Here is a 21,569-nt window from a genome sequence, read left to right as displayed (position 1 = left end):
ATACAAGTCTGTGTTCAGATAAAAGAAGTGGTCGGGACACCATGGTCAAATAAGAGTTGAAGGTTTGGAATTTTCAGGTCGCCCTTCTCCTGTCCCACGGGAAAGATTGAACAGCCGTTTCTCCATCATAGAACTGCTGCTTCCTTTGCAGCACGCAATCCTCTCACCAGCAGAGAGGCCTGCGGGCTTTTAGTACCTTCTGCTGCTGGAGACGACAGGGAGGGGCAGGCACATCCGCCAGCCATTTCCTTTGGGTAGAGAGCTGTGTCTTCATCCTCCTCCCCTGGAGCCCTGTTGCCTGGCTGTTGCCAGGGCAGCTGCTGGAGACTCTCTCCAGGCATACGTAATACCTGCCAGGAAGTACTGAGCACCCTAGGGACCTTGTTTTGAGAACTAGCAGAGAAGTTGCTGGGGGATGAGAGTTGGAGGTTACCTGTGAGGGAGCCTCACAGTCCCTGCAGAGGCTTCACCGCAGAGGCCCCACGTGGGAAGGGGAGCAGTCGTCACCAACACTGGTGGATGGAAGATGCATGTGACAGATTGTTGTAGGGAACAGTGGTGACCGAGAGATTCTGGTCGCCCTCCAACTAGCCAGTGAGGTAAACTCTCCAACCCCCCACAATTTCTTCTTACTCTTGCTTCCGTAACAGCTTCCCTGAGAGCTGTGAACTACAGCAAATCTATGTCACGGTGTTCTGTTTGATAAGAGCCATCCCTCATCTCTATAAATTCAAAATATCAAGCCTCCCCCGACCCCAGTATCTCTGAATCATCTTGTAGTATGCACCGCTCTCTCCACTGTCTGCATCCACCTCTACCTAGTGTTAGCGTGTCCAGAGTTCTCTACAAGGATTGCTCTGTGTGGACAGAGTGTTTATTCCACATTCCTAGATTCTGTCACTCCTGTGAATTTGAAGCTCATCCAAGAGGCTTCGTTGCCCTGTGGCCTTTTTCTGCTTTACTGCTGCGTTTTGTCCCCACCATAGGGACGACGGTGGTTTTCTTTATCCAATCAAACCTTAATTGTTCTACCTGCTTGGACCAGTTAGACTGTTTTAATGTCTGATACTTGACTTTCCCATTTGTGTGTGTGTGTGTGTGTGTGTGTGTGTGTGTGTGTGTGTGTGTGTGTGTGTGTGTGTGTGTGTGTGAGAGAGAGAGAGAGAGAGAGAGAGAGAGCGCTATAGCTATTCATTTAGGGTTACTTTCTAAATGTGTCATGAGAAAATGATCACACCCTATTGTTTTCACATTTTAATCTGCTTGAACCACTTTTCGATATCTATTTTTATCCATCTGTTGAGAAGACGTCTCTTCGCCGTGTTGAGTCCCCCCTGGTCCCTCTTTGGAAGTCAATCTGTCATGTATATGTGGGTATATTTGGGGGGTGGTAGTTTTCTGTTGTGTTCCATTGAGCTATGTGTCTGTCTTTTCCACCACTACCATATTGTCTTGATTACCAAAACCTTACAGCCAGAGTTGGAATCAATTAGGGTAAGCCCTTTGCTTATTTTCAAAATTGTTCTCCTCATTCAAAGTCCTTTGTGCGTCTGCGTATCCTGCCAGTTTTGCTAGGACTTTCACTGTGCGAGCATTAAATTTGTAAATCGATTTCAGGGTCAATTGACATCTTAATAACATCGAGTCCTTTGATCCATGGTTGTAGCCTATCCCTCCATTCCTCCTCTAATTTCTCTTGGTATCTTTCCATTTCCAACGTAGAAGTCTTGCATGCCATTGCCTTCTGTTGTCCGGGCTGGAACTCATGGTCTCACTGCCTCTGCCTCCTGAGTATGGGGATCACAAACATATGCCACCGCCTGACTTAATCTTTCTTTTCTTTTCTCTCTTTTTTTCTTTATGCTGGGGAATGAATCCAGGGTCTTAAACATACTAGCCAAGCACTCCACTGAGCTACAACCCCAGAAATGTCAATGTATATGCGTGTTCTTCTTAAATATTTAAACTTACCATCACTGCAAGTAAAATTTTCTTTTAAGTTTATCCCTAAATTTTTGTTGTTGATGATTTTTTTTTGAGATAGAATCTGTCTGTGTAGCCCCGGCTTACCTGGAACTTGCTCTAAAGGACAACCTGGCTTTGAACTCAGAGATCCACCTGTCTCCGACTCCTGAGTGCCAGGATTAAAGGCATGTGCCACCAAGCCGGAACTCATTCCTCGGTTTTTATGCTAATGAATAACAATGCTTTCGGCATTCGATGACTTTGTCAAAGGCATGGATTCTTTTTAGTTCTGCTGTATGCGCATTTATTATAAACAGTCATCCCAGACGCAAAGGGAAGCGGTTCCTTTCTGATGCTTTATTAAACTTTCTCTTTCGTCTTGCTGTTTCTCCCCCTCTCTGCTGGTGGTGCTCTCCTGTCCCTCTTGTTCTTCTTACTGTGGTGACTGTGACTCTGTTGAGTGGATGTGGGAGGAGTGAGTACTCCAGCCTACTCTGTCTGGAGGATGAACATTTAGTCTCCCTACCAGTTTTTTAAAGGCAGAGTCTCTCCTTTGTAATCCAGGAAGGCTATTCTTTCGGTCTGTGTTTCAGTCTCACGGATAGTGGGATTACAGGTGTGATATCTCTTGGTTGTATGTGATGTATGTGCAGATATATACAATATTATATATATATACATATATATATGTATATATATACATATATATACATATATATATATATATATATGTATATATATGCATTCCATCGTTCCGTCGTCCTGGAGAAAAATCCCTGTTAGTTCTAGTTTATTAATAACCCTTAACAAAAATCACGTCCAGGTTTTGATTTCTTTGTCAAATGTCATTTCTCTATCAATGTAATGACATAGATTTTCTTCATTCTGTTACACGGCGATGGGTGGTGTCAACTGACTCTTGAACATTAAACTAACTTTCAGTTACAGAATAAGCCCCACTTGGTCATGACACATTGTCCTATTTAATATAGCTAGGTTTGATGTGCTAAAGAGTGTAAGAATCTCTTTGTGAGGAATACTAGTATGTAATATTCTATTTGCAGTGTCTGTGGCAAGTTTCATTGGTCCGGCAGCTCTCGTAGGATAAGTCGATTAGCTGTCTCCCTTCCCTTGTTTCTGGCTGCCTGTGTTAAAGTTGGTGTTGTGTCTTCTGTAATTCTCTGCTGGGCTGGGAATTTTCTTCTTAGAACATTTTTGGCAAGAAATTCAATTTCTCCAGTTGGTGTATAACTATTCAGGTTTTCAAACTCAGTGAGTTTTCCTTGCTACCTTCTTAGCATCTGCTGACGCTTTAGGGATAATTTCACTCCTGGTAGGAGTGACTTGGTTGTTTTCTCTTCTATATTATTAAACTTTTCCTTATGTGTTTGCTCCTCCTGGGTTTCAATAGCTATTTACTTTGGATGTTTTCTAAATATGTAAGGCTTTAAAATTTCTTCCGGATACATCTGTTACTGTCCATTTACTGTTTATCTGTGTCTTTGTATTTGAATAATTTTATGTGTATAACATGTACATACTTGCTTTCTCATAAATTATTGTTATTTTATTTTGGGGGGGAGCTAGGTAGGTGTGTGTGGAAATCAGAGTGCATGGGAACTGGGTCTCTCCTCCACCATTTGGGTCCTGGGGAGCAAACTCAGGTTGTCAGGCGTGGAGGCGAGCGTCCTTATCACTGATCCATCTCGCTGGCTTTGCTTGTGTGCCTTTATTTGCTGGAATTAAGCCTTTAATATCTTTGTTATTTATTTCCTCTGTATCCATTCTGCTGTTTTTCCTTCTGCATCTCCTTTTGCGTTATTTAGATTTTTGGTTTTTGACAGGGCCGGGCGTTGAACCCAAAACCTTGTGCGTTCTCATCAGGTGCTCTACCATTAAGCTCCCTCCCTAGCCACCAGATCTATTCCGCTCTGTCTTTTTTGTATTTCTCTCTCATCTTCTTGTGTTTCCGTGGCTTCTCTGAGGGTTAGAACGTACACATCTAGCCTTCCATAGTCTCCACTGAGCTCGTACTGAATATGTATAAAATACAGAATGTTTGCATCCTGTGGGTCTGGGTCCCCTCCCTGACCTTTCTGCTTTTGTCGTAGGTGCCTACATACTTTGAAAACACTCATTTACTTTTTGCTGAAATTCTAATACTGATTAGCAGTTTTGAGTTTCCCCCGGGGAATTTGCCGTTTCTCCTGTTTGTCTGTGGTTCCTGATGATCCTTGAGTAGATACCCATTGCTTTGAGAGTACCTTGAGCATTTCCTGCGGAGCCCGCTGTCTGTGAGGGGCCCACTGGCTATGGTTTCCTTTGTTTGAGATTCCTTCATTTCTCCTTTATTCCCAGGCATCCTGTTTTTTCCAGTGCTGAAGTCTTGGCCATCATCTGGGCTAATAGGACCTTGAATATCTTTGTTGACCTCTGTTTCCCCAGGTTCGGGTGAACAGCCTGTGGCCACTTCAGTCATATAATTTGCACACCAGCAGCCCATTTTCATACAAGCGTATTTGTTCGTGTGTGCGTATCACATCATTTGTTTCCTCTAGGTTCTGTCAAGATGCCTCATTCAAATGTAGTTTGGGAGGGTTAGGTAGAGAGGTACACTCCAATTAAGGAGCGCACACTCTGGGATTCCTCCCACACTTTCCCCAGCCTGCAAGGGGCCATTTACCAGTTCCTTTTTGTAGAAACAATTTCTATGGAAATTTGAGATCCCTGGCTAGAACCGAGGTGCTCCAGAATTACCTTCCCCTGAGGCAGTTCTGTATCAGGAAACTGTGTGGGTAGCTCTTCTAAGCACTAAAGTCCCCTTCCATAGGCTTCAGAGGCCTGACTTGGTTATAGTAGAACAGCAGCTCTGGTTGACCAGTTATTTATTTTGCAGCGTGGGGATGAGGCCTAAGGCTTCAGTCACGTTAGCCCAGTGAAGAGTGCTCTCTCTTTCTCTCTGACTCCAGGACTGTGGGGTGTGAATGAGAGGATGGACAAGAACCTGTTCTGCAAACTGGAACCCACATTCCAGTGGCTGTCATTGTGGTGGTGTGTGTCTGGGGGAGGGAGGGTGCACCATTTCTATATTTACTGCTACAGCAACACCTCACCTCTGTTTTGTTTGTTTGTTTGTTTGTTTGCTTTACTAATTAGGCTCTTCCAGGACCTCATTACTATACTTGGGGTGACCATGGAGGCATCATCATGGCCATTGCCCAGGGCATGGAGACCAACGAGCTGAAGTAAGTGCTTCTGGTTATCCCTCTCTTCCTCCTCCTTCTCTTCTTAAAAAAAAAAAAAAACTTTTCTACCCTTCTCTCTACTTCTTCCTTCCTTCACCTTCCCTCCCTCCTTTTTAAAAGAAAAAAACAAAAACAAACCTATGCAACCCATGCTGTCTTGAAACTTAACTCCAATTGCTGTATAAGTTGGCAATCCTCCTGCCTCAGCCTCCCAAGTGCTGAGATCGCAGGCATCGGTCACGGTGCCTTGCTTATTCCTTTCCTTTAGACATCAAACCGTTCTCTCACACTGGTGTTTGTGGTGACCGTCGGATGTTCTCTGAAGCGCTAGCTTCAGGACCGAGAACCGAGACCTCTGGAAATCACTTAAACTTTTTATGTCTATGACATAACTAATTCCTTCTGTGTTAGAGGGGGTCAGGAGAAACAAGTGAAGTAATATTTATTTGTTTGAATAAGAACTATCTACGGTCTCTCTTTTAATTAACTGTTTCAGGTTAACATATAAAGAATTTCATTATGGTAATTTTATTTATTTACTTTTTAACATATATGACATCATCATCATCATCATCATCATCATCATCATTTTTTGCTCAACTATTCACTTCCTACTGCCCTGTCTGCTCTCCCCTTCTCCATCCTGGTTGCTTCTCTTCCTCCCCCAAGATAGTTTCTCCTTCTGCTTCCTCATTACGTGTAACTAGACAGTTTTGAACATGTCTTCGCTTTTGAAAGTGGTGCTTCCAAAGATCAGTGTGTAAGCTGACTAATAGTTAAAATGACAAGAAGTGGAGACAGTGGCTGCAGAATGTATTATCACTTGGTAGCCAGGTGACTTCTGCTGTGCTGCGTTTTGTTTTGGGGGTTGTCATAGATGGAGCGGAAAGGGATGTTAGGGATTAACTGCTTCATTTTACAGATGGGCAAACTGAGGCTCAGGAAGGAGTAACCATTAGCTTGTAGAGTCACTCTTGAGAATTAGTCTTGCATTATGTCTAAGAAAAAAGCAAAGTGTCGGGACTTTGTAGCTTTTCTCCACTTCGGGCTTGATTTTTATCCAGAATAATCTCTTTGCTTCCTTTCACGAAGCTATTGAACCAGCGTTATCATTGGAGGAGGCCGACTGACCCTCATCTCTGCCTGTTTTTGCCTTGAACCCTTCGGCTGGGTGATCGTGGGAGGCAGAGAGGGCTTCTGTAATCACACCGTGCAGTGGGAAGAAGCAGGCTTCCCCTGCTTTTGCTCCTATTAGAACCGCCCAAGGGCAAGAAGTGGGTGCTTTGAAAAGGGGATTTTAATAGCTGGTTTCCACCTGTGCTTAACTGAGCATGTACTGAACCTCCAAGAGGTTGAGAGAGGCCAAGGTCTACTATTGGCTTCCCACTTGGCTGCTCCTGGCCTTGGGTGGCATGGGGCAGCTGCTTCTCTAGAGCCTGGAGGCAGGAGAGGCTGTGTTTTACATGACACCCGCATCTGTGTTCAGATCAGCTTTCCGTTCAGAGGGTGATCTTCACGGAGGACGCTTCCACAGATCTGCTGGTGTTTGTGTGTCTAGTCATTTAACTCACACCACACACACTGAGCAAGTGGTACTTACACCAGGTACTGTGAGTCTAAAGAGAAACAGGATGCTGTGGTCCCCTTTCCACCTGCACGAGGTCTTCGCCCTCTGGCTGTAAGGCAGGCGAGGAGGTAATTGTAGTGGTTAGTAAACTGCTATGTGAGGAAGGCATACAGGGACCGGGGCTTGGCTTCCTGGGCATAGATCTCATTCTTTGGATAGTTTCAGTCTTCACGTTTGGGAGTCCGTTCTCAATTTTCCTTGTTTAGCTTCTCCACAGATTACATTAGCATTCCAAGCTGGCTCCCCTGAAGGAGCTAGTGTGATTTTAGTCCTCTTACACCATCTGTCGGTGCATATGTGCCCAGGGAACTCAGCGTCATTCTGCGCTAGCTGCAGCAAAACATGGTCAGGAAAATAAACCCGCTGACGGAAAACCATAACGCCCTCCCCAGGCGTTTCCCAGTGGCTTTGGGGGTTGGCGGTGGGCACCGTGGACATGGCGGTGTTCTGTTGGCACGGATCGTTTGGAAGGGTCTGCAACACGTAGTTCGAATCAGTGCGGACTGGCCTCCTTCTGACAGGTACATGCGTCCCGAGGTCCAACTCCAACTTGGCTGGGATCTGTGCAGCCACCTGGCATTTGCTGAGTGTGTTATTCTCAGAGGTGTTCGTTCCTCCTCCTGCTGTTCTGAAAAGCAGAGGATGATAGGGAAGTTAGTCCACAGGCTTCAGTGACAAACAATTCCCCGTGCCTCGTAGACGGAGCGAGGCTATGTGCTAGGCTTTTGTTGTGAGAAATACACCAGAGAAGCAGGGCAAAGCTGGGAGAGTTCGTTCTGAGTTCAGCGTCACAGGATTCAGTCCTTCTCGGCTGCTCCCTTGCCTCTGGGAGGCTAAGCAGAATCGGAGTGTCAGAAGTCAGAGAGCACATGGCTGAGCAGAGCTACTCAGCAGGGTGGGCATGCTGACCAGGTGTAGCTGTCCAGGGCATGCCCTCAGCAGCCCGTCTTTCCTCCGACTAAGCCCCACCTCCTACTTTCCAACACCTCCCCATAATGTCACCATGGTATGAGCCCATCAGGGGACTAAAGTCAGAGCCCTCATGATATTGCCACCTCTCAGAGAAGAGCTCCATCATGAGCGCACCAAGCCTTTCCATTCACGATGCCAAAACTGTCCTCAGGCTGTGGGCCTCTGACCTCCCTAACCAGAACAACCTCTCTGTCCTTTGAGCCTCAGAATTTCTCCGCTGTCCTATTCATTTAGATTGATTGTGTTCAGAATTTACATTTTAGTTGCCTATCATTCAACTCATTAGCCTGGATTCTTCAACTCATTAGCAAGGCTTTTGTAGGCCCGTTTGCCTGGTCTATACAAGTCAGCAGGCACTTAGCAAATATTTGATGGATCAATAAGTAGGTCATGGGTACTTGGGCATCTGAGATTGCTTTTTCTTTTCCCCTTTTTTTTTTCAACACCGAATTAAAAATCGGGAAGGGGTCTGAGTAGGGTGCTATTTGCACAGCTCCAAGGGAGACCACGGCTGTTGTGTTCTGTGTAAATGACAAGCCCTGAGCAGTGGGGGCTTTCTCAGTATGTGCAGCCAGACAGTGGGAGAGAGGATCTGATCCACCCTCCTTATCTTGCACACGAGGACATGATATGATGTGTGGGAGTTAGCGCCCACACTGGAACATGAACAGATTTCTGCTCGGAATCATTTCAGGTCAATTACACAAACATTTGTTGAACAACTACAGTGAACCAGATGTTGTGCTAGACGCCAGCGATCGGAGGCGAGTGGGGCCTGGTTCAGGATCCGCCTGTGCCCATGGGAGTACTAGGACGTCAGAGCCAGTTGGCGAGAGTCTGGGAGAAGGAAGGAGCTTGTTTGGAAGGGAGGACAGAAGGTTCTGTATGTCTGAAGATGACTAGAATGTGGCCCCTCACCTTTAAGCACTTTACCCTTTATTTGTAATGTAGGCAAAGAAAGCCAAATAGAGCCCAATAGAGCAGAGTCTTTTGTGCTAATCAGAGTGTAGAGATAGGAGACAGGAATGGTGGTCAAAGACAGATTTGGGGTATTCATTTACCACTTGGTGGCGTTTTCCTCTGATTAGCGCAGTAACTAAGATCCCTCTGTCTGCCTTCCGCCTTGCTCCTCCGTTGAGACTCTTATCACTGGTGTTAACTGGGATGCGGAGCGTGAGGTGCAAAGCGTCGGTTTGCCTTTGTGTCCACGTGTCTGAAGTGAGCAAATGAGAGAGAGCCCGAGCGGCTAGGGATCTGCTTTTGCGTGCTTGACCAGGAGCCTGCCTGGAGGATACCAAGGAGTGGTTTCAGTCCTTAAGGGTGCACAGCATCACAGAAAAGGGGCTGCCGCTGCGCCTTGTATCCTGAACAGCAAGGATCCAAGCACCAGTGTGAGCTGGATCCCGAGGGCCGAGATCAGTTTCCGTTTGTTCTTGGCAGTTCGCCTGTCAGCGCGATGAAATGTTGATAGTTACTAATACTTTGGACTTGCCCCAAAGCATCTTTCTCTGTGAGGAGATCTCCGATTTCACAGGGCTTCCCTCTGGGAATGCCCCCAAACTCCTGCAGAGGCTACAGGCAGCCGCTCAGCTATAGTCGCCTTTTCTGGATCAGCGTTCCAGGTACAGCTTCGTGGTTCAGAGGGTAGGAAGCTGCAGTGGCCTCTTCCACGGTTTCTATGCCAGTGGCTAACAGCATCACCGTGAGGCAGCTGCAGAGAGCCATCCCCACCACAGTCCCACCCTGGGTGGCTTCCTCTGCTTCTTGAGGCAGAAGCAACAGATGTCCCTATCACCTTTTAACTGTCACAAAGCTAGGGCAGGTTTTTTTTTTTTTTTTTTTTTTTTTTTTTAAGAGAAACTCAGTGTGGGTTGTTTAATTTCCTGCAGCAAATGATGATCATTCTTCTTTCCGGTGGTAGAAGAGGTGTGAGGTGCGTGGATGGGGACGTGGGTGGAGGTTTCATCGATGGTGAGCCACAGTGTGGAAGACACTCATGGATCTGGTCATGTATGCGCATCAGGGCAGGGTGTGAACTTGAGGGCAGGGCCTAGTCTGAGCTGGCCTGAGGCAGTGCCAACTGGGAAGTTGGGCAAGGCTTCTCAAAGGAGGTGAAACTCGACATAGAGTACCGGTGTTTGAAAGAGCTTTCGGGGCTGGAGAGGTGGCTCAGCACTTCACAGAGCTTGCTGTGCTCCCAGAAGACCTGAGTTTCAGTTCCCAGCATTGACATCAGGCGATTCACCACTGCCTGTAACTCTAGCTCCAGGGTGTCTGATGCCTTCCTCTGGCTTTGGTGGGAGATACAAGGTTGTGGGTTGGGGAATGGGGGGTAGGATGGGGGAGCGGTACCCTTGCACGCTTGGCATACACTCTCGCACACACGTACGAAAGGAGACACAACTTGAACCAAGGTGGCAATGTGAGTCTGTGGTCCCTGAGGCCTTCATGCATGAACAGATTATGTATTGAGAGACGCAGTGGTGAGAAATAGGGCTTGAAGTGGGCATTGAACAAGCACCAGTCCCGGGGGCCCTTTCCTGGCTCTCAATGGCTTTTGTTGTTGCTTGTGTGTGTTTAAATAACGTTATTGTTGTTCTTTGTCAATTTCATATACGTGTGTAATGAAGTTTGGCCATTTTTATCCCCCTTAAACACTCTCACCCCATCTCATTCGCATTAAGCTGTTCTTTCAACAGATAGTTCTGTCGATAGGTCGTTTTATTCCTTTGGTTTTCTTCCCTGAGTTCAAATAAGGTCGCTTCATGAGCACAGGTGTGAGGCTATTTCCTGAAGCATAGGCAACTTAATAGTGGTGGTACCACTAAAGATAAAACAACACCCCCTTCTTCAAGCTACCGATTAGCTGCCAATAGCTTCTTTCAGAGGGACGTAGCCTCACTAGTCCCGCCTTCACTTGTGATCTATTTGGGCCCAGTTTTATGAACGTAACCACAACAGCTGGGAGTTCATAAGAGAAGTGGCCGTGTATACCCAGAAGATTGCGGTCACCACTGTCTCTAGCTCTTACCGTCTTTCACTGCTGTTGTCCCCTGGGCTTTAGAGGGGTGATGTAGATCTCCCCAGGGGAGCTGGACACTCTCAGCACTTGACGACTTATTAGTCACTGTATTGATTGTTGCCCATAGCAAAGAGAAGCTTCTTTGGCCAAGGCTGAAGGCAGCATTCACCTAGGAATATAAGCATCAATATTTATGGGGCACTTTGACATTGTGCCCATTTAGCAAGGCAACAGCAGGCTCCCTCCTATGGTGTTTGAGCAGGTTTGCAGTATCAGGCAGGAATCATCTCCCTCGGAGGGGCCTCAAATCCAATCAGAGAGCAATTGGTTACCCTCACAATAGTCCTGCCATCACTGCACTAGTGGGCGCTTCTTGCCCTGCAGGTTGGAACGGTAGTTTGAAGAGTCTGTCGTTGGGCAAGACTGAAACTTGGCTTTTGAGGACTTTAAGTGGAGGAACGACATGGCTTCCTTTGGAAGAATGAGGAGGATGAATGGATCCCAGAGGAGATTGGAAGTGAAGGCTCGTGGGTTCAAGGGTGCACCCTGTGTGGAAAGGACATGATTTCTGGTTAACTGGAAGGTGATTTTACCACTCACAGAAAACAGAGGCCTGGGAGGCGTGGGGCAGGGCCATTCCATAAAGGCAGATTTGGTCAAGGTGAACCAGGTGGCAGCTGCAGGTTCCAAGGTTGGGTTCAACATGTGGTTGGCCACGTGTCTCATGTGGTTCTGCCTTCTGCCACTTATGATGGAGGATCTTCCAGTCCTCGAGTAACTGTGGCAGTGGGGAACTTGCCATTTTCTTGGAAACATCATGTGAATGTTTATATTCCCATTCTTGATTAGTCTTTGGACGCACGAAAACATTTGAATTTAATTTTACCAGATACGCCTGCATCTACATCTACAGGTGCATATGTGGGTGTACAACTGGCCTTGTGCCCTCTGCAAATGGGGTTGGGTTGTGTCACATCCAAGTTCATTGTCTAAATTGCCGACTGGAGTGTAGAGCTCGGTGAGAAACTGAAGTTTTATTTTGGTTCGTGATCGAATATGTATCAGCTCACTTCATATTATTTCACCAACAGTGAATGAGCGTTTATATGTGTGGTCCACAAGGATATCTTTTTTAAAAAAAAAAAAAACTGCTCTCACATCATTATCCTTCTTATGGTTGGTTTTGGTTATCAACTTGATGGGATTTGGAATCACCATGGAAACAAATCTCTGAGCATGTAAGAGGGATTAGCTCAATTAGGGTAATTGATGTGGGTAGGACCAGTTCATTGCCTGGAGTCTTGGACTGAATCAAAAGGAGAAAGTGATCTCACAGAAGCAAACACTGCTCCCTGCGGATACAGGGTGACCAGATGCCCCAACGTTCTTCCTGCATGACTTTCCTGTCACGATGGGCTATATCTTCAAAATACAAGCTGAACCAATACATCCTGAAGCTGCTTCTGTTTTTTTTTTTTTTAATGTCTGCATAAGTAACTAATACAAGTCTCTTGTTCAAATCAAGAATAATCAGGAGGAAAGGAAATGGGTTAGTGTGTTGTGACCAGGGACCATTGGGTTCTCAACTCTGGCTTCCGGTTTTCCTGAGTGCTTTTATTTTCCATTCTGAAAAGTCCCTTCGCTCCTGTAGGTAAACAAGTGACTGCTCCTCTTCAGTTTTAGGATCTGTTCCACCTGACTCTTGGAGAAATTACCGAAAAGAACTCTGATAATTTTATCTCCATCTCTTCTTGTTCCTTAGCGCACATGGGCACACACACACACACACACACACACACACACACACACACACACACACACAAAGATCCATATTTGTCTTTTTCTTGCCTCTTGTCATTTTAATTTCACTAGTAAGTCCTCTTCTCAGTTTCAGCGTGTTGAGATCAGACCAACATGGGTGTTCCCTTAGCTGTTGCTATTGTTAGACAAGCGCCCTTTCTTCAGTGTTCCTGAAAAACGCCATGTTCTAAATGAGCAGTGCGTTCTCAGGTACAAGGCTATGCCTGGCCACACACCTGCTGGTTCGTCTCATTAATGGCCTACTGTCTGCACCTCCTGGGAATCTATAGAGAAATGATTCATTTCCTGGGGTTATCTTTGGTTGGATGATCTCTTAAATGGAATTATCTAGCCCATGTAAAAATAGATAGACTTCCTGTATCATCATTGGACAGCTGGACCATCCTAAGCTTGTCTGATTAATGGACGACTCTAAAGGTTTCCTTAGGGGTGGTATTGAGCTTCAGCTTCTCAACATTGGTAAAAAGCTAGGGACTGAGCGGGTTAATTATATTTGATTTAAACCTCGCTTGAACTCCAAGCATGTCAGCTAGTTGAAAATTTGCCCCCACATATGACCTGTGCTGGGTAGGTATTTAGCCCTACAGTGGCCTGGGTGGCTGTAGTACCCATTACTTGGTTTAGCCTCTAGGTGTAGAGAAGTCAATTCTCAAGTCTCAGGATGAGAAGAAGTGTTGGGATTGAATGAGGTGATCAAAAGATTCGTGTCTAGTTCTTTATATGTTTGTTTGTATGCATATGTGTGTGTGCGCATATATATATGTATGTGTGTATGTATATATGTATATATATGACATATAGATGATAGGGTAGTCAGCTATACTGTCCCACATTCTAGATTTGTTCACTTGCACCAAATGGTACTGAGAGGCTGGGCTGAATCCAGATGCATGTGGTATCTATTGGTGGTGCCACGTGTGGGTAAGGGTGTGGCTCCTTGCCCTGCATGAAATTGCATTTCCCCGGCAATGAATGGTTGGTTTGTGGGTTCAGATCTTTAGACCACATGGGCATCCTAGTTCCCTAAAATTTTACATGGTGATTTTAGCATTCAGTGATGATCCTTGTCTGATTTGATTTCTACAGTGGGGATTACAGAATGGTAACACTTCACATTCTGTTATTACTTTTTAATGGTATTTGGTGATGTACCAATATAAGAAAAGATGACTTTCTTCTCCCTCCCTCCCTCTCTCCCTCTCTCATCACTGGAAGCCATCCAGACCCTTTTTTATTCACTATGTAATGTTACCACCATCTTTTTCTTCCATGTCAAAAGTTTTCTAAATTTGGCCTCACAGAGTCCTTTCAGCTAGTTCCTGCCTCTCATTTTTCAGCGGGGAAAGTTGGGAGATTGAACCTAGCGATGAATGGCCCGCCAGTGTTTGCATTCATTTTAGGTGACAGGATCTGTCCTTGACACTTTCTTGCTCTTCTGGCACAACCACCACCTGTTGTGAGGTCACCATCTTCTGGAGCACTGGTTATGGTCACTAGCGATGTATGTAGAAACCGAGGCCTGCCTTCTAGGACTGAAACCTCAAGGCTCCTTTTGCTCATCTTGGGCAGGTACAGCACCAATGAAGGCGAGACCTGGAAGACGTTCGTCTTCTCTGAGAAGCCTGTGTTTGTGTATGGGCTTCTCACGGAACCTGGCGAGAAGAGCACCGTCTTCACCATCTTCGGCTCTAACAAGGAGAGTGTCCACAGCTGGCTCATCCTGCAGGTCAATGCCACCGACGCCTTGGGTAAGCCACTGCCTCCGGAGCCCTGGCTGCAGACATAACGACTGATCGTCTGGAGTGGGCAGAGCTGCACTGTTAGATAACAGTGTCCTGTTTGAGACTCACTGTGGGAGATGACCCAAACGAGTGTGTGAAGGACCCGGGGCACAGGTGCTTGGGGGTTTATTTACTCAGGTCTCCTTAAGGGGACTGCTTATGATTCTGTGTGTCTTGGTTTCCCTCGTGCAGTACCTGGCGTGTAGTAAGTCTAAATAGATACCTGTTAAAAGTGAGAGTGGATGGATGGATGGATAGCGGATGAAAGCGGGTTTTCCAAATTAGAGGTTCCTCTGGGCCCTATTCAAATGAGTTTGTCTGTATTAGCTCTCCATTAGGGAAAAGAGGAAAACTTTGTTTTGGCTCGTGGTTTTGGTCCATAGTTCCTTGACATCTTCACTACAGTCGTGCTGGGAGCTGTGATGGGAGAAGTCTGCTTGTCATATGGTGTCAGGAATCAAAGAAAGAGAGAGAAGAGGAGGAGGGGCTGGGACCCCAGTACATTCCTTGAATTCACACTCCTGACGACCTTACCTCTTTCCTCTAGAGCTCACTTCCTAAAAGTTCCACCATTTACCCACAGTGCCATAAGCCAGGGACTAGCGCCTGGGTCTTTGGGAGCATTAACGCGCGTAGCACAGGTTTGACTTGGGGTTCTTTGAAGGCTATCTGGAGCCTTGTTACTAGCTGTTGGTGCACGTATGCATGGAGGTCTGATGGACTCTGGAGGGCTCTTTCTCCCTGCCTCATTGGCCTCTGCCCTTCCTCACTTCTCCTTACCTGAGCCATTCAGCCTCAGCCTCAGCATCTCTGTTGGAAGGTGTCTCTCCTCTGTCCTTCACACCTTGAATTATATATCTGTGCCTGCAATTAGGTATCACGTCCCACCCCCTAATTATAAGGCTCATGCAGATCTCTAGTGCACCCACTGAGTTTCTTTATTGCCTCATAGACGGTAGGGTTCTTTTTTTTTTTTAATAATCCTTTGCTAATTTGAGTGGCATTGTGTCGACAGGTATGCATCAGCTTCGGGTAGGATTTAGTCTGACACACATATTAAAAAAAAAAAGATATGAGTCACCAATTAGATGTAAGCATGGAATTCCCATAGGCACACTACTGACATCTTAAGTGGATGTGGGCTGGTGGAAGGAGTGTGAAGTTATGTCTTGTCATTTCCAGTCTCTCTACATAAAGATCCCGTACCATCAAGTAGGGCGAACGCATTTTCAGCGCCCTAAGCCTCTACTGCCAGATGTGCTTTCCTTCTTAACGAAGCAGGATGGGTCAACAGCACCCCTGCATCACCTGTGTACCAAAGTATCCCAGGAGAGACCCCAACCCCAGCCCCAGCCCCAGCCCCAGACCAACCCTACCTCATCACCACCTGTCACCTAACTTGTAAATGGAGCTACCGACTCTCCTAATAATTTAGAGATTTGGCTGGGTTTTGTGGTATATGGTGGAATTTCAGTTCTAGGGATGTTGAGGCAGGGGAATCAGGAATTTGGGGTTCACCTGAACTCTAGATATATTCTCTCATCTCTAAAACATGTGATCAAGCAAGCCAGTAAGGCACCCAGAACTCTAGGCCAGTGAGATGATGATTGAACAGATAAATGTGATTGACGCTCAAGCCTGGAGGAGACCCCGGTTCAATCCTGGGAACCCATATAAAGGTGGAAGGAGAGACCTAACTCCACAGAGCTGACCTCCACATGTGCACCAGCAGGCACATTCAAAGAAACAAAGAAAGTTTGAATATAATGTAATATAATATAATATAATATAATATAATAAAATAATACAAAGTTTAAAATACACAGTCAGTCCTAGACCAAACAAATGATAAAACATATGCACAGGACACCCTCCCACATATACACAATAAATAAGTAAATACAGTCAGAAACCAAAGAAATGACCAAAATGACTCTTGCATGCACGTGCGCACACAATGCACAAATCATCAAAAATAAACAGCAGCTCCCCCCACTCCCGCCCCAGTGCCTCAGATTTTATGATTCAGAAGTTGATGGTGTCAAATTTGACTCGCACCTTCACAGCTTTCTCAGAGGAGCTGTGTTACAGGGGTGCTGCCTTCCTCCTTATGGCTGCTGCCCACCCCCGTGTTACTAGAGATGGGATGTTTTGAGCTCTCATACTTGCTGGATGGCTACAGAGGCAATGGAAGTGGAGGGCCACCAGAAGTGGAGGGCTGCATTGAGGGTGGGAGACAGGAAACCCTGCACCAGCCTGGATTTGAGGACTTGCTCTGCCCTTCTCTGTTCTCAGGGGTTCCTTGCACGGAAAACGACTACAAGCTGTGGTCCCCATCTGATGAGCGGGGGAACGAGTGTTTGCTAGGACACAAGACAGTTTTCAAAAGGAGGACCCCTCACGCAACGTGCTTTAATGGGGAAGACTTTGACCGGCCGGTGGTCGTGTCCAACTGCTCCTGCACCCGGGAGGACTACGAATGGTTTGTTCTTCCTCCATGCCTAGGATCTGGAGTTGCGTCATATCTGCTCTGTGGTGTGAGGCTAAAAGATGGAGAGCATATTCTCTTTCTCTGAGGAAGGGGATAAGGAGTCCCCAAGCAGGCTGTATGAGTGAGAACTGTGTGAGGTGCCCTCTACTCATGTTATCTTACAGATCTAGCTGTGCAGTTCAGCAGAGATGCAGACACCTCCGTAGGGACTCCTAGCTCAGGGTTTAATTCCGGGAGAACTCCTAAAGGGAACACACTGCAAACTTCATTTAGGGGAACTTGTTTTCTGTAGCTTCGTTGAGGGTGGGGTGCATGGGCCTAGATCTGTGCCTCCCTTTACTGGAGAAGACTTTTTTTTTTAAATCTGAACTGGGGGTGATGTACGTATGTACTATTTTTGTATCACTTATTATTCCTCGAGGAAACTATCCAAGGTGTGTCTGGGGATTAAGTGGAAGTGACATCTGCACTGCAGTGTCAGGAGATGAGAAGCCACCTTAGAGAAAGATTGGCTGCCTTTAGTGTGGACCTTGAAAGAAAGGAGAGGTCTTTGATTTGCAGTAGGAAAATCGGGATTCCTAGAGATGTTTGTGCTGGCTCTTAGGGAAAACATTCAGCTACGAGGAGAGGGCAGCATCGGACAATGCAGCAGCGGCATGGTGATGTCGGAGCAGGAGAGTGACTGTTACCGCCAGTCTGTCTATGAAGACTGGGGTGGGTGTGTGGAGTGGAGAGAGTGAGTAGAGATGAGGAAGAAAACATGGCAGGCAAGGGGAGGAAGCGGAGGTCCTGTGGGAGGGGGACGTCCGGCCTTTGGGGAGAGTTGAGCTGAGCAGAGCTTAGTTGTACGTGGTTCCTGCTGTTGAGCACACAGTACCACTGGCTTTCCACGGTCTCTTCTGTCAGGCGTGGCTACAGCATGGTCCTGCAGCCCACACTGTGCATGTGTCTCAGTGTTTGCTGAGGCACCGGCTACCTTTTACTTTCAGCGCCGTTGTTCTTGGCCAGCAAAAGCCAGAGATTTAGACCAGAGGTTGAGAGAGGACCGGTGGTAAATGCTTTAGGCTTTGTGAGTCAGATGGGTCCATTGGTGCTGTTCTGCTACACCCATGGTAGCGCCCTCGGATGAAGGAAAGACAGCCTGCAGGTCTGGTTGAAGGGATCTGGTTGCGTGCAGGCCAGGGAATCCTGGTTTTACAAAAGCAGTCAGCTAGATTCGGCCAGACGCGCATGGGTCTTGTTACAATACAAATGCTGCCCCAGGAGTTCCACAGGGCTCCAGGCTCCAGACCCTGCTCCTCCTCATTCACTCCTATTTGTGAGCTCCACCAGGGGTGCCACCCGCACCTGGATTCTGCAGGGTGTCTTGGAGTTAGTCCTGTCCAGATGCAAAAGGTGTCTGTACCAAGAAATAAAATGAAGACTAAATAAAAAGTGATGTGGGCGAATTAAATGAAGGTTTTGTTTTCTCCCCTCCTAGTTGCTGTTTTGTCTTTTTAAAAAAGAAAAAGAAAAGTCCCGCTTGCCCAAAAACAAGCAAAAGTTATATCTTCTAGGCAAACTGGCTGGGCTCTTACTGGTTTGCCAGAACTGGCTTGGTACTTATTTTTGCTAGATGCTGAACCTTTTTATTACAAACCAAGGAAACCCCATCTCTGCCCCTTGTGGCCCTGCAGAAATGGTAAGGGGCCCGTTGATGTCAGGCTGCCCTCGGTTTGCTGTGGCTTCCGGAAAGGGGCCATGCTGATCACAGGACTCTGGAGAATATTTTGTGGATTGGACCCTGGCACTGAGAAAGGAAGTGGTCCCAAGACCCCAGGAGAGAGGAGATGGGATGTACCAGCTGTGGTGGCACCTGTCCGTGGGTTGAGCCACTGGCAGGCCGTGGTTTGCAAGCCAAGTGAATTCTCATAACCCCGTCGGACCCTAGTGGGAAGCCCGTGTTGGTGGACATACTCTCTGATTTCAAGAGCAGCTTCTTTTACATCTTTTTATTTCTCCACGTTGCCAAGCCATGCAGCGTTCAGATTCCAATGTGTAACCCTTAGTCAGCAAATTACTTCCCATCGTGACCCACAGACCACACATTTATGTATGAGCAGAGTCACACGTTCGCTCGTGCGATTAAGGCAGAGCTTTTATGGGACAGTCGCTTTTAAACATGCGATGGCTTTTGCGGTCTGGCGTTGTTTGTGGGAGAGTATGTAGCTGTTGTGACCCACAGACCAAGGAAGCTGCCCCACAACTGGGCGCCTTGCTGTTGAGACAAGCAATGTACTAACACCCCAGCCCAGGTCCTCAAGAGATCCAGACAAGCCAGACAGTCAGAGATGGATGGATCGAATAAGGGAGAGTAATGAGCTCCTGCCTTTAGGATGGTTCTGCACAGTCCACTAAGTGGAGATTAAACAGCGCAAACCACGTAGTCCTGTGGTTTGGTTGTATTTTTCATCCAGAGGAGTCTAGGAAATATTCAATAGATGTAGTAATTCAGTGTCAGAAAGTAAAGACTTTTGGGTCAAGCTCATGAGTATGAAAATTCCTATGACTTGAATCAAGTTTTGGAAAGCACAAGTATAAGCCACTGTACTTTCTGGGTAGGGAGTGTAGACAGGAGAAGCCATGGAGTGATAGGGAGACTTAGAGTTTAACCAGCATTTGCCTGCTTTACCCTCCAAGCTGTGAGTTTGGCTGATGTGGTCCCTAGATTATAGGAAACTGTTTTCTCCCACATTCAAGATGAGGCATCAAGGTACGTTAGATGGTATAGGGCCAGGTTCTTAAGTGACACTTAATTCTTAGTCATGATGATTTTCAAGACTAGGGAATGGTAGATCACTTACCCAGCATGGACAAGGTCCTGGGTTTGATTCCCCAGTATTTCAAAAAAAAATGTCATTTTTTCTGTTTTTAATTCCTCTTCTAGTTCTGATGACTTAAGGAGAAAGTATCATAGTTCTTAAACATTAGCTAATGCATTGTATATATGTGTGTATGTATGTATGTGTGTATGTGTGTATATATGTATGTATATATGTATGTATGTGTGTATGTGTGTATATATATGTATATATGTATATGTATGTATGTGTATGTATATGTGTATATGTGTGTATGTGTGTATGTGTGTATATATGTATGTATATATGTATATGTATGTATGTGTATGTATATGTGTATATGTGTGTATGTGTGTATGTGTGTATATATGTATGTATATATGTATATGTATGTATGTGTATGTATATGTGTATGTGTATATATATGTATATATGTATATGTATGTATGTGTATGTATATGTGTATGTGTGTATATATGTATGTATATATGTATATGTATGTATGTGTATGTATATGTGTGTATATGTGTATGTATGTATGTGTGCATATATGTATGTGTATATATGTGTGTATGGTAGGCATGTGTACCTGTGATGGTATTCATACTGTGGTGCAGTAGCTTTTACTAGTCATCACCCTGACCCCCATGTTATTTATTTATTTGTTTGTTTATTTGTCTGTCTATTTATTTGAAATAGAGGTTTGCATCCCAAGCTGGCTTCAAAGCTACTGTGTAGTGGAGGGTGACTTTGAAGATCTGTCTTCTTGTGCCTCTCTTCCAAGAGCTAGGATTACAGATTTGTACCACCACTCCTAGTGCTGATATTGAACCTAAGGTCTTGTGCATGCTAGGCAAGCACTCTACCAATGGAATTGCAGCCTCAGCTCCACTCTTTCCTTTTATCCGAGGACAGACAGGCCCAGAGTCTGGATAGGCAGCCGAATCTAGACGAGCTTTTGCTTTGGCATGATTGATGGACTTACCTCCCTTTTGTCTGCTGAGGGGACAGAGCAATGGCTTTCTAGATGTGGTTCTGACACATGGCTTCTTTTGTAGGTGTAGCTTAGTGTAACAAAGTAGTTGTTCTTTAAAGGTCCTGTGAAGTATCCCATAGATTGTAAACAGTAGGTATGTGTAGAGGATGCAGGGTTGGTTCTGAGGTGGAGGATACTTATCTGTGCTCTAATGGACTCTAATCACCTTTTCAGTGACTTTGGCTTCAAGATGAGTGAAGATATCTCCTTAGAGGTTTGTGTTCCAGACCCTGAGTTTTCTGGGAAGCCCTACAGCCCTCCTGTGCCTTGTCCCGTGGGTTCTTCCTACAGGAGAACAAGAGGGTATGTATCTGCACCATACAGTTGGCCGAGTCAGGCTCATAAGATCCTGCGTGGGGAAGGAGGGAGCCATAAGAACCACTCACCTTTGCCGATACCCTAAATTCTCAGACCCCAAGTTGTAGACTGCAGGAGGCTGGACAGCTTTTTAAGTGAATAGCATCTGCAATCTCCTGAGCCCGGGGAGAGAACGGAGTCTGCAAGCTTCTCTGCAAGGCTGAGAGCATCTGAAGAAGCCTTGACTGGGGAACTTCTTCAGAGGAGTTTATAGGAGAGAGATTTTTAAGTGCTTCCCTGAGCAGTGCATTAAACCACCTGGGTCTGCCTGCCCTAAATAACCACAAGCAAAACTGACTCAGGGCAACTAAGCACCATCCTTCCAACTATGCTGTCCGTGCCTGGGAATATGTGCTCAACTGGGGCGCCTCCATGACCCAGAAACCCTCTCCATGCTTCTGACTGACTTCTT

The 21,569-nt window shown here is 46.0% G+C and overlaps 1 protein-coding gene across 2 annotated transcripts in view; it reads left to right on the top strand.

Annotated features, from left to right (window-relative positions):
• The window catches only part of Sorl1 (sortilin related receptor 1), a 162,746-nt gene that overhangs the window by 64,239 nt on the left and 76,938 nt on the right, over positions 1-21,569 (top strand). For both annotated transcript variants that reach the window (NM_053519.1, XM_039081046.2), the window contains 4 exon segments: positions 5,122-5,210; positions 14,222-14,400; positions 16,729-16,915; positions 20,975-21,103. In NM_053519.1, coding sequence (NP_445971.1) covers positions 5,122-5,210; positions 14,222-14,400; positions 16,729-16,915; positions 20,975-21,103 — 584 coding nt within the window.

Source organism: Rattus norvegicus, chromosome 8 (genome assembly GCF_036323735.1).
Source record: "Rattus norvegicus strain BN/NHsdMcwi chromosome 8, GRCr8, whole genome shotgun sequence".
Classification (NCBI taxonomy): domain Eukaryota; kingdom Metazoa; phylum Chordata; class Mammalia; order Rodentia; family Muridae; genus Rattus; species Rattus norvegicus.
Note: the sequence above shows the minus strand (reverse complement) of the source record. Positions and strands in the feature narration are given on the sequence as shown.